This window comes from Anolis sagrei, chromosome 11 (genome assembly GCF_037176765.1).
Source record: "Anolis sagrei isolate rAnoSag1 chromosome 11, rAnoSag1.mat, whole genome shotgun sequence".
NCBI classification, from domain to species: Eukaryota; Metazoa; Chordata; class Lepidosauria; order Squamata; family Dactyloidae; genus Anolis; species Anolis sagrei.
The window spans coordinates 19,564,077-19,579,205 of record NC_090031.1 but is presented as its reverse complement, the minus strand read 5'-3'; the positions used below and the strand labels follow the sequence as shown (position 1 = coordinate 19,579,205).

The following is a 15,129-nucleotide window of genomic DNA, read 5'->3' as shown; positions in this document are numbered from 1 at the left end:
GGGTATTTGTGCCAAATGTGGTCCAGTGAATAAAAATACATCCTGCATATCAGGTATTTACATTACGATTCATAACAGGAGCAAAATTACAGTTATGAAGTAGCAACGACAATAATATTATGTTTGGGGGTCACCACAACATGAGGAACTGAGTTAGACGTAAAGTAGCACCAGAACTCTTTACCTTTTCCATTGCCTGAAGGGTTAATCTTGGGTGAAAGCTTCAACCGCAAATGGGCAATGTACAGAACAACAAAGTCTCTACCTTTCTGTTTATTGAGACAAACTAATTAAAAGGCACAAACATAGGGCATATGTTTACATGACATTATAACAAACATATACATTAGAAGTGTAGGAATGTGTTCTTTTTGCTACACAGGAAGTTCCTAAGCTTTTATATATACAAAAGTTGTACAATTTGATGTCCTAAGGTACAAAAAGATCATTTATAAAATTATTTTACACTAAGTTCTATCATTTTCCCCATTTTTGTTTTTAATTTTTTTTACTATGTAGTCCAAGCCCCTAGAACTGTTTTCACATAATCGGGACAGCCGTCTCTTGAACCCAGACGTCTGTCTCAAAGAAGTACGAAAGATGCTGCTTTTACACTGACACAATGGGTATAAAACACAAAAACAGTGGGTTTTTGACCCTCTCAGGCTCGCCAGCATCCCATTAAAAAAAGCCCAAATATCAAATACTACGGCACCGTCACCACTGTTGTGATCAGAGGAAGCCTCGTTGATTCCTTCCAATTGTTGGGCACGTATTTGACAACAAAGTGATTGTGACATGATAGGCTAAAAAGAAAAATCAATCTCTTCCCTAGATTTTCCATACTACTTTTATGTACAGATATAGGAGAAATAAAATGTGTCATTTTGATGGGTGCTTTAAATGTGACCCTTTGTGGGGGGGGGGGGGGGGCATAAAAGGAGGCAGGGATTTCCACTTCACTGGATGGGCCAGACAGTTACTGGGAAACCCCATGAGCCAATAACTAGGTGTTAACACAAGTAACTAAAAAGTACAAACGATGGGGAGGGAGGGGAAGATTTTTCCTGTAAATATTTACAAAATCGAAGAGAGCGCACAACACTTGATTGAAAGGGGAGAAGAAAGGGGTAAACACAAAACAATAAGATGCACTCTTGGCTTGTCCTGAAGGGGGCATCCTAACTAGTTAGTGGTTAGAATAAAAACTGTATACCATTTTATATTATAAGACAACAAAAAAAACTTCTAGTGAACACAGCCTGCTCTTGCCATCACAACACCAGCAGGCTCTGATTGAGAGAATGAGGGGGCAGATACACATCCTACCCCAGCACCTCCACAGTCTTCCATCTTAAAGCATTATCCCTCCCCGCCCCACCCCTGTTTTCCAAAGCCTACCACTGGCTCTTCAGAAAGAGTCCCGACTGGATTTTGACCCGAGACTGTTCTCGCGTCCGTTCCAAATCCTCTTCCGCCAGCGACAGCCGTTTCCCCTTCCAAACATTAAAACAGTTCCTTCTTTTCTTCTCAATTACATCGACTATGATGTTATAATTCCCTTAGGGTAATATGTCACGTCGTTATTTACATCTCCAAATATCAGGTTGCAATCCCTATTGTTATTGAGAGGTTAGAATGATAAAAGTCACCATATATGCTTTGCATATCAGAGCTGGTATCACTTTTTTCCCATAGGGAATTTGGCCTGAAATCATCATATTCCCAAAAAAAGGTAAAAATGCATAATTACTCAAAATGCATTAAAAATAAAATAGGACCATGAAATGCATTTACTTAAAAAAAAAACCCACAACAATGCTACAAAACCTACTTTCTGAATCAGAGGGATACAGAGCTGGCAAATTAAAAGTGATCCATCACCACCATGCATTCCTTTGCTGACTTTTAGTGTTTTGATTCAAACCATTTCACCATTCGTGATTTCTAGGCTTATTCACAATGCTTTTTAAACTGAAGATACATGTAAACTGGATCCGCCTCTCACCGGTTCCTCTTTGGACACTTCTACAAAGTGGAAGGAAACCAAGGGACCCAGTGACAGATCAACAGCCAGCCAACTAATTCAGAACACTATGAATAAAGTGTCTTTTAAAAAAACAAACAAACAAATAAAGCCGGTGCGTGACTTTTGCCCCAGCAAAATTAGGCTGGTTTTCACAATCCATTGCTAACTCAAAACAAAACAAAACAAGATAACTGCTGGTATGGACTTGCTTCTCATTCTTCTTTTTTAATACTGCCGTGAGGTTTTGTTTTGCTTTCTTCCTACCAAGGGGGAGAGGTGGGCAAGGCCTGGGAAAGGAAAGGCATGCTCTCCACGGGCCTCATTGCTATATTCAACGGACCAGCTAGCGTCATTGGGGTCGGGAGGTTCATGGGGGAGGTAATGGTCACCGGGTGGGCGATGTTCACCGGAGCTGTGACTGAAGTCGGTAAATTGACTGGCGTGGTGAGCGTTAACGGAGAGGTCATCGACAGAGGACTGGTGATAGTGACCGGGTGGCCGAGGCTCATGGGGCTGGAGATGTTAACCGCGCTTGAGACGTTCACGGGGCTTCGCATATTCATGGCGGCCGCCACCGTGACCGGATTAGTGATGGTTCCCGATGCCACCGAAGAGGTGATATTGAAGGGAGTGGAAAGGGTCACCGGTGTAGTAGCCGCAGTAGACGTTTGGCACAGGTTAGCAGCTTCTAAAAAACAGACACAAGATATAAAAGGACACCAGGGTTGGTTTGTAAAGGGAAACACAAAGGGGAAATCTTGAACCATGGACAGGGCAGTCCTTAAAATAAATCTTTAATGTGCAAATGTGTGGAATACTGCTTTATTCTTGCAAATCCAGCCCTCCTTGTGCTATGAAACCTGTCCCTATGGAACCCCATCCATCTTTAGGCCTTCTGCTGCCAGGTTATGTTCTCATCAGAACAGCAGCAGTTCACTGGCTTGCTGTGAGTTTTCCAGGCTGTCTGGCCATGTTCCAGAAGCATTCTTTCCTGACATTTTGCCCACATCTATGGCAGGCGAATTCCGGGAGGAAAAGTGTTCTTACCACACATTAAGGGAACCAAAACTGATGAAAAAACACAACCTACAAACTATATATAGACCCACTAAGAAAATCCAACAAATGCTATGTTCAGCAAAGGGTTCCTCTCACTTCCAAATGAAGAAATGCCCAAACACGAATCAAGGAACACAAAAGGCCCTGCAGACTAATTCAACAAGAGAAATCAGCCATAGCAGAGCACCTGATGAACCAACCTGGACACAGCATATTATCTGAGAAAACACAAAAATGCTGGACCACTCTAATAGCTATTATTTTTGTATTGTCGATGGCCGGAATCACTGGGTTGTTGTAGATTTTCCCGGCTGTATGGCTATGTTTTCTGCTGCCCTGGAGACTAGGACACGGAACAATGGCTTCAAACTACAAGAAAGAAGATTCCATCTGAACATTAGGAAGAACTTCCTGACTGTGAGAGCCATTCAACAGTGGAACTCTCTGCCCCGGAGTGTGGTGGAGGCTCCTTCTTTGGAAGCTTTTAAACAGAGGCTGGATGGCCATCTGTCAGGGGTGATTTGAATGCAATATTCCTGCTTCTTGGCAGGGGGTTGGACTGGATGGCCTATGAGGTCTCTTCCAACTCTTTGATTCTATGTTCTAGAAGCATTTTGCCTGCATCTATGGCAGGCATCCTCAGATGTTGTGAGGTCTGTTGGAAACTAGGACATTTGAGTTTATACATCTGTGGAATGTCCAGGGTGGGAGGAAGAACTCCCACCCTGGACAGTCGGAGCTAGGTATGAATCTTTCAATTGGCCACCTTTTATTAGCATTTGATTGACTGGCAGTTTTTTGGTGTGGCTTTTTAGTGCCTGGGGGAATCTTTTGTTGAGAGGTAATTAGCTGTCCCAAACGTTTCCTCTCTGGAGTTCCCCTGTGTTTGAGTGTTGTTTTACTGTTATAATTTTATACTTTTTTTAATACTGGTAGCCAGATTTTGTTCATTTTCATGGTTTCCTCCTTTCTGTTGAAATTGTCCACATGCTTGTGGATTTTAATGGCTTCTCTGTGTTGCCTGACATGGTGGTTGTGAGAGTGGTCCAGCATTTCTGTGTTCTCAAATAATATGCTGTGTCCAGGTTGGTTCATCAGGTGCTCTGCTATGGCTGACTTTTCTGGTTGAAGTAGTCTGCAGTGCCTTTCATGTTCCTTGATTCATGTTTGGGCAATGCTGCGTTTGGTGGTCCCTCTGTAGACCTATCCATAGCTGCATAGTATATGGTAGATTCCTGCTGAACGTAGCATTTTTTGGATTTTCTAAGTGGGTCTGCAGATAGTTTGTATGTTGTGTTTCCTCATCAGCTTCCCTATGCAGTCAGTGGTTCCCTCGATGTATGGCAAGAATACTTTTTGGTTCATCAGGTGCTCAGAGAGCAGGGCCTCCCTGGAAGATCTTAGTCTGTGCGGTGGTTCATAGAGGGAGATGCGTTTGGACAGACTACCATGTCAAACTACACAGAGAAACCATTGAAATCCACCAGCATGTGGACGATTTCAACAGAGAGGAGGAAACCATGACAATGAACAAGATCTGGCTACCAGCATTAAAAAGAACCATCTAAAATCTGGACAATAAAGAAAGAACAACACTCAGAAAACAAGAATTCCAGATATGAAACAATCAAGGCCAGCTAACATCTCTAAACAAAGGATTCCCCAGGCAGGAAGCAGCCAAGCTTTGAAGCTGCAAGGCCATTCAATTGCAGCGTTCACACTTGTTTCAAACAGACGACAGTTCTTTCTCCTACTCTGGACATGCCACAGATATATAAAACCCCACTTGCCTGGTTTCCAACAGACCTCACAACCTCTGAGGTTGCCTGCAATAGATATGGGCAAACACCAGGAGGGGATGCTTCTGGAGCATAGCCATTCAGCCTGGAAAGCTGATCTGGCCATGGTGGTCCATGCCCTAGTCACCTCTAGGTTGGACTACTGCAATGCACTCTACGTAGGGTTGCCCTTGAAGATGGCCCGGAAACTAGTTGACCCAGAGATCTGCAGCCAGACTACTCACGGAAGCTGGTTACAGAGAGCGCTCAACCTTCCTGTTTAAACAATAAGATCCAATAAGTTTCCGTTCCCAATTCAAGGTGCAGGTCATCACCTATAAAGCCCTAAACAGTTTGGGACCTGCTTATCTTCGTGATCACATCTTCCTCTATGAACCTTGAGGTCTTCTGGGGAGCTCTCTCTCCCCCCGCCGTCACATGCACGGTTGATGGGGACGAGGGAGAGAGCTTTCTCGGTGGTGACCCCCCGGCCCTAGGGAGATCAGACAAGACTCCCACCTTGTCCTCCTTTCGTAGTCAACTAAAAACCTGGATGTTCCGGTGCGCTTTTGACTAAGCAGCTCACCAGTAACTTTCTTGTCCCTACTTGAAGTTCTGCACTTTACACTGGCATACGTTCTACCTCAACATATGTTATGACAGTATTTCCTGCTCAGTTTACTGTATTGCTGCACTTTCCTGCGCTCCTGTAAAAATGTATTGCACTCATTGAATCTGTACCTCAGCTAAGTTTCTTTCATAGAATCATAGAATCATAGAGTTGGAAGAGACCTCATGGGCCATCCAGTCCAACCCCCTGCCAAGAAGCAGGAATATTGCATTCAAATCACCCCTGACAAATGGCCATCCAGCCTCTGCTTAAAAGCTTCCAAAGAAGGAGCCTCCACCACACTCCGGGGCAGAGAGTTCCACTGCTGAACGGCTCTCACAGTCAGGAAGTTCTTCCTAATGTTCAGATGGAATCTCCTCTCTTGTAGTTTGAAGCCATTGTTCCGCGTCCTGGTCTCCAAGGAAGCAGAAAACAAGCTTGCTCCCTCCTCCCTGTGGCTTCCTCTCACATATTTATACATGGCTATCATATCTCCTCTCAGCCTTCTCTTCTTCAGGCTAAACATGCCCAGTTCCCTAAGCCGCTCCTCATAGGGCTTGTTCTCCAGACCCTTGATCATTTTAGTCGCCCTCCTCTGGACACTTTCCAGCTTGTCAACATCTCTCTTGAATTGTGGTGCCCAGAATTGGACACAATATTCCAGATGTGGTCTAACCAAAGCAGAATAGAGGGGCAGCATTACTTCCTTAGATCTAGACACTATGCTTCTATTGATGCAGGCCAAAATCCCATTGGCTTTTTTTGCCGCCACATCACATTGTTGGCTCATGTTTAACTTGTTGTCCACGAGGACTCCAAGATCTTTTTCACACGTACTGCTCTCGAGCCAGGCGTCCCCCATTCTGTATCTTTGCATTTCATTTTTTCTGCCAAAGTGGAGTATCTTGCATTTGTCACTGTTGAACTTCATTTTGTTAGTTTTGGCCCATCTCTCTAATCTGTCAAGATCGTTTTGAATTCTGCTCCTGTCCTCTGGACTATTGGCTATCCCTCCCAATTTGGTGTCGTCTGCAAACTTGATGATCATGCCTTCTAGCCCTTCATCTAGCCGTATTGTTTTTATATTGATTTCAATCGTGCTGTTATTTGTTTTTATCTGATATTTTAATTGGTTAAGTGTTTTACATGTGTGTTTTAATTGTAATTTTGGGCGTGTCCCTTGTAAGCCGCCCCGAGTCCCCTAGGGGAGATGGTTGTCAAGGTATAAAAATAAAGTTGTGGTTGTTATTATTATTATTATAAAACTCACAGCAACCCAGTGATTCCGGCCATGAAAGCTGTTCAGCTAATGGCTGTTGAGGAATTGGAAATAGGTTATCTGCTTGTACTGTTGCCTTCGGTTTCCTGGTAAATTGTTAAGCCTGACTTCACAAACTCTGAGGATGTCTGCAGTAGATGCAGGCGAAACGTCAGGAGAGAATGCTTCTGGAACATGGTCATATAGCCCGGAAAACTCACAACAACCCAAAGTGTTAAGCCTTTATTTTTTAAAAAGCATACCCATCTATACATTCTTTACTTTGACATCTCATTTCTTGCTACAACAATATGTACTCTTAAACAGCATCTACTTAAAATGTGAAACAAAATAAGAACAGTTCTATAAGCTATGGTAATTTGTTTCATGCAATTCATACAAATTCAAGACATTTCCTGGAACTTTATTTTTTAGTATAAAAGGGGGGATTTGTTCATAAAAACAGCACAGTATTAGCAGAAAATCCTCTCATGAGGAACATTAGAAGTAGAGGAGAGTGTACATACCGAATGGTACGTACTCTATAGCCTTCTCAAAGTTGTACTGACATTCTGTGAAGGTTTTAAAAAGTCATTATTAGGGACCGATACACAAAGCTGGTTTCACTATTTACCTGCTTATTTCATTCTTAAGATGCAGTTTAACTATAATTAGTGGAATATTTTAGTCAGCGGAGCTCATTAGCCACTGCAACACCCCAGTTAATAAGATGTGGGTATCAAACCCCATTGGTTGGCACAGTTTCCATCTTTGCTAGAAATGCACACCAGGGTTTCTCTTCTGGAATGTGAAACCTGGGGCTAGCTGCACAGAAGGAAGACAGAAAAGCATATGGCAGAAATATACCTCTGATGTCTCAGCACCACCTGCTGGCTAGCCATTGAATGCATCCCATGCTCATGTGGAGAAGGGGGGGATGGAAAATAAAACCTGGGGCCCTTAGAAACCTCAACCTGAGCAACATTCAGGCATGAAGCCAAGTCATAAAGCCACTCACATACACCTTTCAGCACATTATACAGAATCCACATTCCTTTCACATCAAGCTTGGCTTTTGCAGTGTTATTTCCACAATGCTCAAAGGGCTACGCTTACACACATAAGCAGACTGCACAACTGAGGACAGGGGTGATGAGAAACAGACTGCAGGACGCACCCAAGGTGAAGAGAAAGGTGGCCCTACATCCAGTCCAATGGGATCCCCCACCCCAGGTGTGCTGTCTTCATTCCAGCAACAACAGTTATTTTACCCTGGAAACGGCCACCTTTGCACCCCTGTTGGCATTTCGAGGAGGAGGAGGAGGTTAAGAGAGCTGAGAGTCCAGCCTTACGATAGAAACGTATCTGACCCTACCTTGCTTGACTGTAGTTGGCCTCAGAGTCTGCTGACTTTCTGCAATCAAAATTGGGAGGTGGAGGAAAGGGGTTGCAATTAAGCCATTCAGTGACAACATTGCTCTACTTCGTCCCTATTATCTTGTCAAAAAGCAAACAAGCTGCATCTCTGCACAAGAGTTAAACCTATCAGGTCTAGCGTTCACGTTTTATACAAAGTCACAAATATTTCCAGTCAAAGGTTAGCATATAATAAATTGTGGAGCACATCACAACTTATTTTATTTCTTTATATTTATTTATTAATCAATTTTATATACCTCCACTCCCCGAATGCGATCCCATTACATTTAAAATCAAAGAAAAATTTCAATCGGCAAGATTCAAATGCTAGCCTAAATAAATAAGTTTTACAAGCTCTACGAAAAGATAGTAAGTCTCAGAGACCTCGTGTTTCCACTGGCAAGGCATTCCACAGGTAAGGACCCACCACCGTGAATGCTCTACGCCTAGCAGACATCAGGTGAAAGGTCCTAAAATTGGGAACTTCAAGGAGATTCTGATCGTCTGAACTGAGGGATCTCGAGGGTTGGTAGGGGGTGAAGCGGTCCCTCAGGTACTCTGGCCTCAGGCCTTAAAGGTAAGAATCAGCACTTTGAAGAAGGTAATCCGGTGCTCAATCGGCAACCAGTGCAGTTGCTGCAAGATTGAAGTGATGTGGCACCTCGCTGGAGCCCCTGCAAGAAGCCAGGCAGCAGCATTTTGCACTAGTTTAAGTTTCCAGAAAATTGCCAGGAAAGCCAATTGTCTAACTAGCTCCATATTCTGACCAGCAGCAGCTCCACAAGGTTTTGAAGTAGCATTTTTTTCAAGATGCATAAACCACAAATCATATTATTTGATTGTAAATTGTATCAGAAGGGGAGAGACTTCTACCTTTGTCCATATATCAGACAGACAATGTATTGGGAATCTCACATCAGAACAACATATTTTATGTATGGCCAAGGCCCAAAAATAACATATAAAACAGCTCTGTATTTAAGTAAAACACTAGGTTTAAGAACCACATTATGTGGGGCTGGTAGGGGTAAACTGAAGGAGTGATAAGAAAATACGATGTATATACTCGGTTTTATTATATTTATTTACTATATTGTTATAAGTGTCTTATTTTAACTTACTACATAGAGTGCAATCAAGTCTTATCAAGCTTTGTTTGGTTTGGTGTGATATGGTCTAAGGCAGCGTTTCTCAACCTGGGGGTGGGGACCCCTGGAGGGGTCACCAGAGGATGTCAGGGGGGTCACCAAAGACCATCAGAAAACACAGTATTTTCTATTGATCATGCAGGTTTTGTGTGGGAAGTTTGCCCCAATTCTATCGTTGGTGGGGTTCAGAATTGTCTTTGATTATAGGTGAACTATAAATCCCAGCAACTACAACCCCCAAATGTCAAAGTCTATTTTCCCCAAACTCCCAAAAGTGTTCATAATTGGGCATATTAAGTATTCATGCCAAGTTTGACATCAAGATTCATTATTGTTTGAGTTTACAGTGTTCTTTGGATGTAGGTGAACTACAACTCCAAAACTCAAGGCAAAACCCACCTAACCCTTCTAATATTTTCAGCTGGTCATGGGAGTTCTTTGTGCCAAGTTTGGTTCAATTCCATCACTGGTGGAGTTCGTAATGCTCTTTGATTGTAAGTTAACTATAAATTCCAGCAACTACAACTCCCAAGTGACAATCTCCCCCCAACCCCACCAGTATTCAAATTTGGGCATATTAGGTATTTGGGATTTGAAAATACATCCTGCATATAAGATATTTACATTACGATTCATAACAGTAGCAAAATTACAGTTATGAAGTAGCAATGAAATGTTATGGTTGGGGGTCACCACAACATGAAGAACCGTACTAAGGGGTCGAGGCATTAGGAAGGTTGAGAAACACTGGTCTATGGGCTAATCAATAATAATAACAACAACAACAACAACAATAACAATAATTTTTATTATTATTTTGTGTAAACCCAAAAAATTAAACTCAAAAGGCAAAGAGTTGTCCCCTTTTGCTTGCATAGCATGAGCTTTTACATTATCCTATGGCCCTAACCTATAGTCTTACTGTATATGAAAGCAGCCTGTTCCGGCCATCAGGTTCCTTAGGATACTGCGTCATATACATAACAGAGCTTTGTGGGATAACTGCTGAAAAATGGTTCCCAACAATACAATGTGCAAAGCAAAAGGGGTTTAAAGCAGAGTTGTAGGTAAAAGAGAGCAAAGCCAAGTGAGTTTTCCAGGCTGTATGGAAATGTTCCAGAAGCATCCACTCCTGACGTTTTGCCCACATCTTTCGCAGACATCTTCAGAGGTTGTGAGGTATATAGGAAACTAAGCAAGGGAGGTTTATATATTTGGGAAAGGTCCAGGGTGGGAGAAAGAAGTCTTATTTGTTGCAGGCAAGTGTGAATGCTGCAATTAATCACCTTGATTAGCATTGCAATCAATGCTATAACCTCACACTATTGCTTAGCCTCAACGTTCTGTCATTGGAGTGCCCCCCCCCCCCCCCCGGGGTGTGGGAAAGCTTGATTCCACAACCTCTACTATAATGAGCTACCCTTTTTTATTCTGCTGTAATCTGTGTTTGGGCTTGGCTTCATGTAAGCCGCTCCGAGTCCCCATTGGAAAGATGGTGGCGGGGTAGAAATAAAGATGATGATGATGATGATTATTATTATTATTATTGCAGCTTCATGGCCTACGTCAATGGTTCTCAACCTTCCTAATGTCACTACCCCTTAATACAGTTCCTCATGTTGTGGTGACCCGCAATCTTAAAATCATATTTGTTGCTACTTCATAACTGTAATGTTGCTACTGTTATGAATCATCATGTAAATATCTGATATGCAGGATGTATTTTCATTCACTGGACCAAATTTGGCACAAACATCCAATACGCCCAGATTTAAATACTGGTGGGCTTGGGGGTTGATCTTGTCATTGGGGAGTTTTAGTTGCTGGGATTTATAGTTCACCTACAATCAAAGAGCATTCTGAACTCCACCAACAATTGAATTGAACCAAACTTGGAACACAGAACTCCCATGACCAACAGAAAATACTGAAAGGGTTTGGTGGGCACTGACCTTGCGTTTTGGAGTTGTAGTTCACCTACATCCAGAGAGCACTATGGACTCAAACAATGATGGATCTGGACAAAACTTGGCACAGATACTCAAGATGCCTAAATGTGAACACTGGCGGAATTTTGGGAAAATAGACCATGACATTTGGGTGTTGTAGTTGCTGGTATTTATAGTTCACCTACAATCAAAGAGCATTCTGAACCCCACCAACGATCGAATTGGGTCGAACTTACCACACAGAACCCCCATGACCAACAGGAAATACTGTGTTTTCTGATGGTCTCTGGCGACCCTCCTGGTACCCTCCTGCAATCCCCCTAGGGGTCCCGACCCCCAGGCTGAGAAACACTGGCCTAGGTTATTCCTACCCAGGGGAATCCTTTTGTTCCCCTGCTTTCAGAGTGTTGTTCTGAAATCGAGACATGAAACTATCACGGCCAGCTAATCAACTCCCAACAAAGGGTTCCCCCAGGCAGGAAGTTGCACAGATTTGCAATGCTAATCAAAGTGATTAATTGCAACATTCACACTTGCCTCCAACAAGTGTTGCCTCTCCCACCCTGGACCTTCTACAGATATAGTTTCCAATATACCTCACAACTTCTGACGATGCCTGCCACAGATGTGGGCGAAACGTCAGGAGTGGATGCTTCTGAAACATGGCCATACAGGCTGGAAGACTCACAGCAATCCACTGATTCCAGCCATGAAAGCCTTTGACAACACAGTGCAACCAAGCTTACCAGTACTCTGAAACCAAGGTCTTGTCCAAGAATGTGCATCTCATTCTTGGCCTGCTTTGTGCTGTTCCTGGCATTTGGGCAGCAAGACCAATGACCAGCATGCCATAGGGGTTGCAACCAGTGCAGCTAAATAGGAGTTGCTTCCCATCCTCCACCCCTGCCTATGCAAATGGCAATCATGAAAAGGAATGTGGCAGAGGTTTTATATGCTCATGCAAGTCAATGAAAAAGAGGCTTTACCCTCCATACATTTGGGAAAGAAAGGTAAGCTCAAGTACGCTGCTTTTAGAGCAGTAATTCCCAACCTTTTTTAAAAACCAGGGACCAGTCTCCAACATTAGTAACAAAAGGATTACGAATCCATTTTTGGTCAACTTTAGATTCAGTTTGGTTATTTGAGGTGCTGATTCAGAAAATGGCATTGGATAGACCACATCAGCTCTAGCTTCTGATACAGAAGATATGCCATCCAGTAGTTGCCATCTGCTCACCTACATAAAACCATATTTAATAATCTAAAGCTGATGTGGTCGATCCAATGCAATTTGCTGAATCAGCATTCCACATAACTCCAGAGACAGGCCTCAAAACGAAGACACCAAGATTTTTTTTTTGGTTGGGCTGTGTGTTATCCGGGGTTTTTGTTAACGCTCTTATAAAAAAAAAAGGGGGGGGGGAGGGTGCTGAAATTGAAAAAAACAAACATAAAGCAGAGTGAGAGACCCAAGAAACTGTCCCTAATGGCTTTCTCTCGCCTTGCCACGGGCATATTATTATTATTATTATTATTATCTTTATTTATACCCCGCAAAATCTCCCGGAGGACTCGATGCGGCTTACAAAGGCCAAGGCCACCAACAAACAACAGCATACAAATACAACAATAAAACTCATAAGCAAATAATAAAACATCAAGCAAAACAATAAAACAGTAAGAACAATGACACCGTGACGCATTTAAAACCTAAAGGCCGGGCCAAATGTAATGGACAAAATTTAAAAAGTGCTGGACTTGACAGGTGATATGTAGAGGTATTTGGAGGTAGGTGCAATGTGCAGATAATCCTAAATCTCTAACAAAGTGCATTTGGGATTTGATGCCAGGAGTTTCCTATTCTGGAAAGGCACACTGGAACAGCACACTGGAACACACATGACCACGAGGAGGGGGCCAAGGTCTATGGGGAGATAGATAGGGACCACATTTGCCCTCCTCCAATCTGCTGGGACTTGTCCTGTTCTCTAAGAACTCTACAAGATGATTGCCAGTGGTTCCAAAATGACTTCTGCTAGTTCCTTCAACACTCTTGGATGTAGTTGATCTGGCCCTGGAGGCTTGAATTCGTTTAGAGCGGCCAGGTATTCCTGGACAACCTCTTTCCCTATTTGGGGTTGTATTTCCCCTAATCCAGTGGTTCTCAACTTGTGGGTCCCCAGATGATTTGGCCTTCAACTCCCAAAAATCCTAACAGCTGGTAAACTGGCTGGGATTTCTGGAAGTTGTAGGCCAAAGCACCTATGGACCCACAGGTTGAGAACCACCGTTCTAATGCCTTCAAATCAACAGTATTTACTGCAACACTTCTAACACCAAAGATTTTTACCTTTCTTCCTTGCTTTGACAGCTTCTTCCCATAATCTCAGGGTCTCTACCTGTTTTCCAGGCCAGTTGGAAACATGTTGTGTCTGCTGCTGCTGTTGCTGCTGCTGCTGTTGCTGCTGCTTCTGGTTGTTGCTCTCTTCATTCATGCATGCTATTCCAACCAATGAAAAACGAAGGGATAACACATCCATACAGATGCACATTAGAAAGTTTTTCCCCCTACTGAATAGTTTTCTGCATTAAAGAGGGAACAGGATTGCCCATTATTATTATTATTATTATTATTATTATTATTGTTATTATTATATTTATTTGTACCCCGCCACCTTCTCCCCGAAGGGACTTGGGGAGGCTATTCAAGTGCCACACATAAAAAAGAATTATGTATCATCAAAACAATACACAATTTGACTGGATACAAAAAATGGGCAACATTACTCCATAACATATTTTTTTTAAAAATTCTAAAACACAAGTCATACTTGTGGATCATTGGGTTTCTTCAAACACAGCAAAGCCAAACAGCAATGGCCGACATCATCACATGACTATAGTACATTGCTCCAGGTCAAAAGTCCGTGGAAATAACCATGGTTTTAGGCTTGAACAGAAGGTTTGGAGATTTGGGGCTATCTGATCTCTTTAGGAAGGGCATTCTAGAGCCAGGGAGCCACCACTGAGAAGGCCCTCTCTCGTCCCCACTAACCGCACCTGTGACGGTGGTGGGACCAAGAGAAGAGCCTTTCCAGCAGATATCAAGGCCCGCATGGGTTCATAACAGGGGATGGACAAGTGTGTCCCTCCGTCACATCGATCCTAGCTAATATAACCAATGGTGAAAGATAATGGGAATTGTCGAAGAACTCTGGAAGGTCTACCTTCTCTGAATGGTTGCTAAGCAAAACCTAATCTAGAGCTATTCCGGTGTTTCTGAGATTCCTGGAATCCCTTTCTGAACTTACGCTGTTTCAGTTCTAACTGTCTGAAAAACATAGAAATAGGTTGAAATTTAATTGTGCTTAGCACAGACTTAGGAGCCCCCAGTGGCATAGTGGATTAAACCACTGAGCTGCTGAACTTGCTAACTGAAAGGTCGGCGGCTCAAGTCTGGGGAGCAGGGTGAGCTCGCGCTGTTGGCCCCAACTTCTGCCAACCTAGCAGTTTGAAAATATGCAAATATGAGTAGAACAATAAGTACTGCTTCAGCTGGAAGGTTCCGGTGCTCCATGCAGTCATGCTGGCCACATGACCTTGGAGGCGCCTACGAACATCCATGTAAAAATTAATTTCTTCAGAATCAGCAGAAAAAAAACTGTACAGGATTTCAATTTACTAGCTATTTGAACCTTGCTGATCGAAATTTTCCTTGATTTTAATGCTATGTATTACATGTGTATATTGTGAACCGCTCCGAGCCTTCAGGGAGTGGCGGTATATAAAATTGATTAATAAATAAAATAAATTAAAGAATTCTTACACATTTAGTTTCAATTTTATTAGACCCCAAAAATGACATTTTGTTAAATGTCA

At 42.8% G+C, this 15,129-nt stretch overlaps 1 protein-coding gene across 5 annotated transcripts in view; it reads right to left on the bottom strand.

The window, feature by feature from the left end:
• Positions 1-258: 258 nt before the first annotated feature.
• VEZF1 (vascular endothelial zinc finger 1) overlaps positions 259-15,129 on the bottom strand; it is a 40,188-nt gene continuing 25,317 nt past the window's right edge. For 2 of the 5 annotated variants that reach the window (XM_060757087.2, XM_060757088.2), the window contains exons 6-9: positions 13,601-13,750; positions 8,110-8,148; positions 7,262-7,306; positions 259-2,717 (exon numbers count right to left, since the gene is read on the bottom strand). In XM_060757087.2, the coding sequence (XP_060613070.2) occupies positions 2,290-2,717; positions 7,262-7,306; positions 8,110-8,148; positions 13,601-13,750 (662 nt within the window). In that variant the 3' untranslated portion in view covers positions 259-2,289. The remainder of the gene's footprint in view (positions 2,718-7,261; positions 7,307-8,109; positions 8,149-13,600; positions 13,751-15,129) is intronic. The other 3 variants (XM_060757090.2, XM_060757091.2, XM_060757089.2) reach the window with 2 other exon arrangements.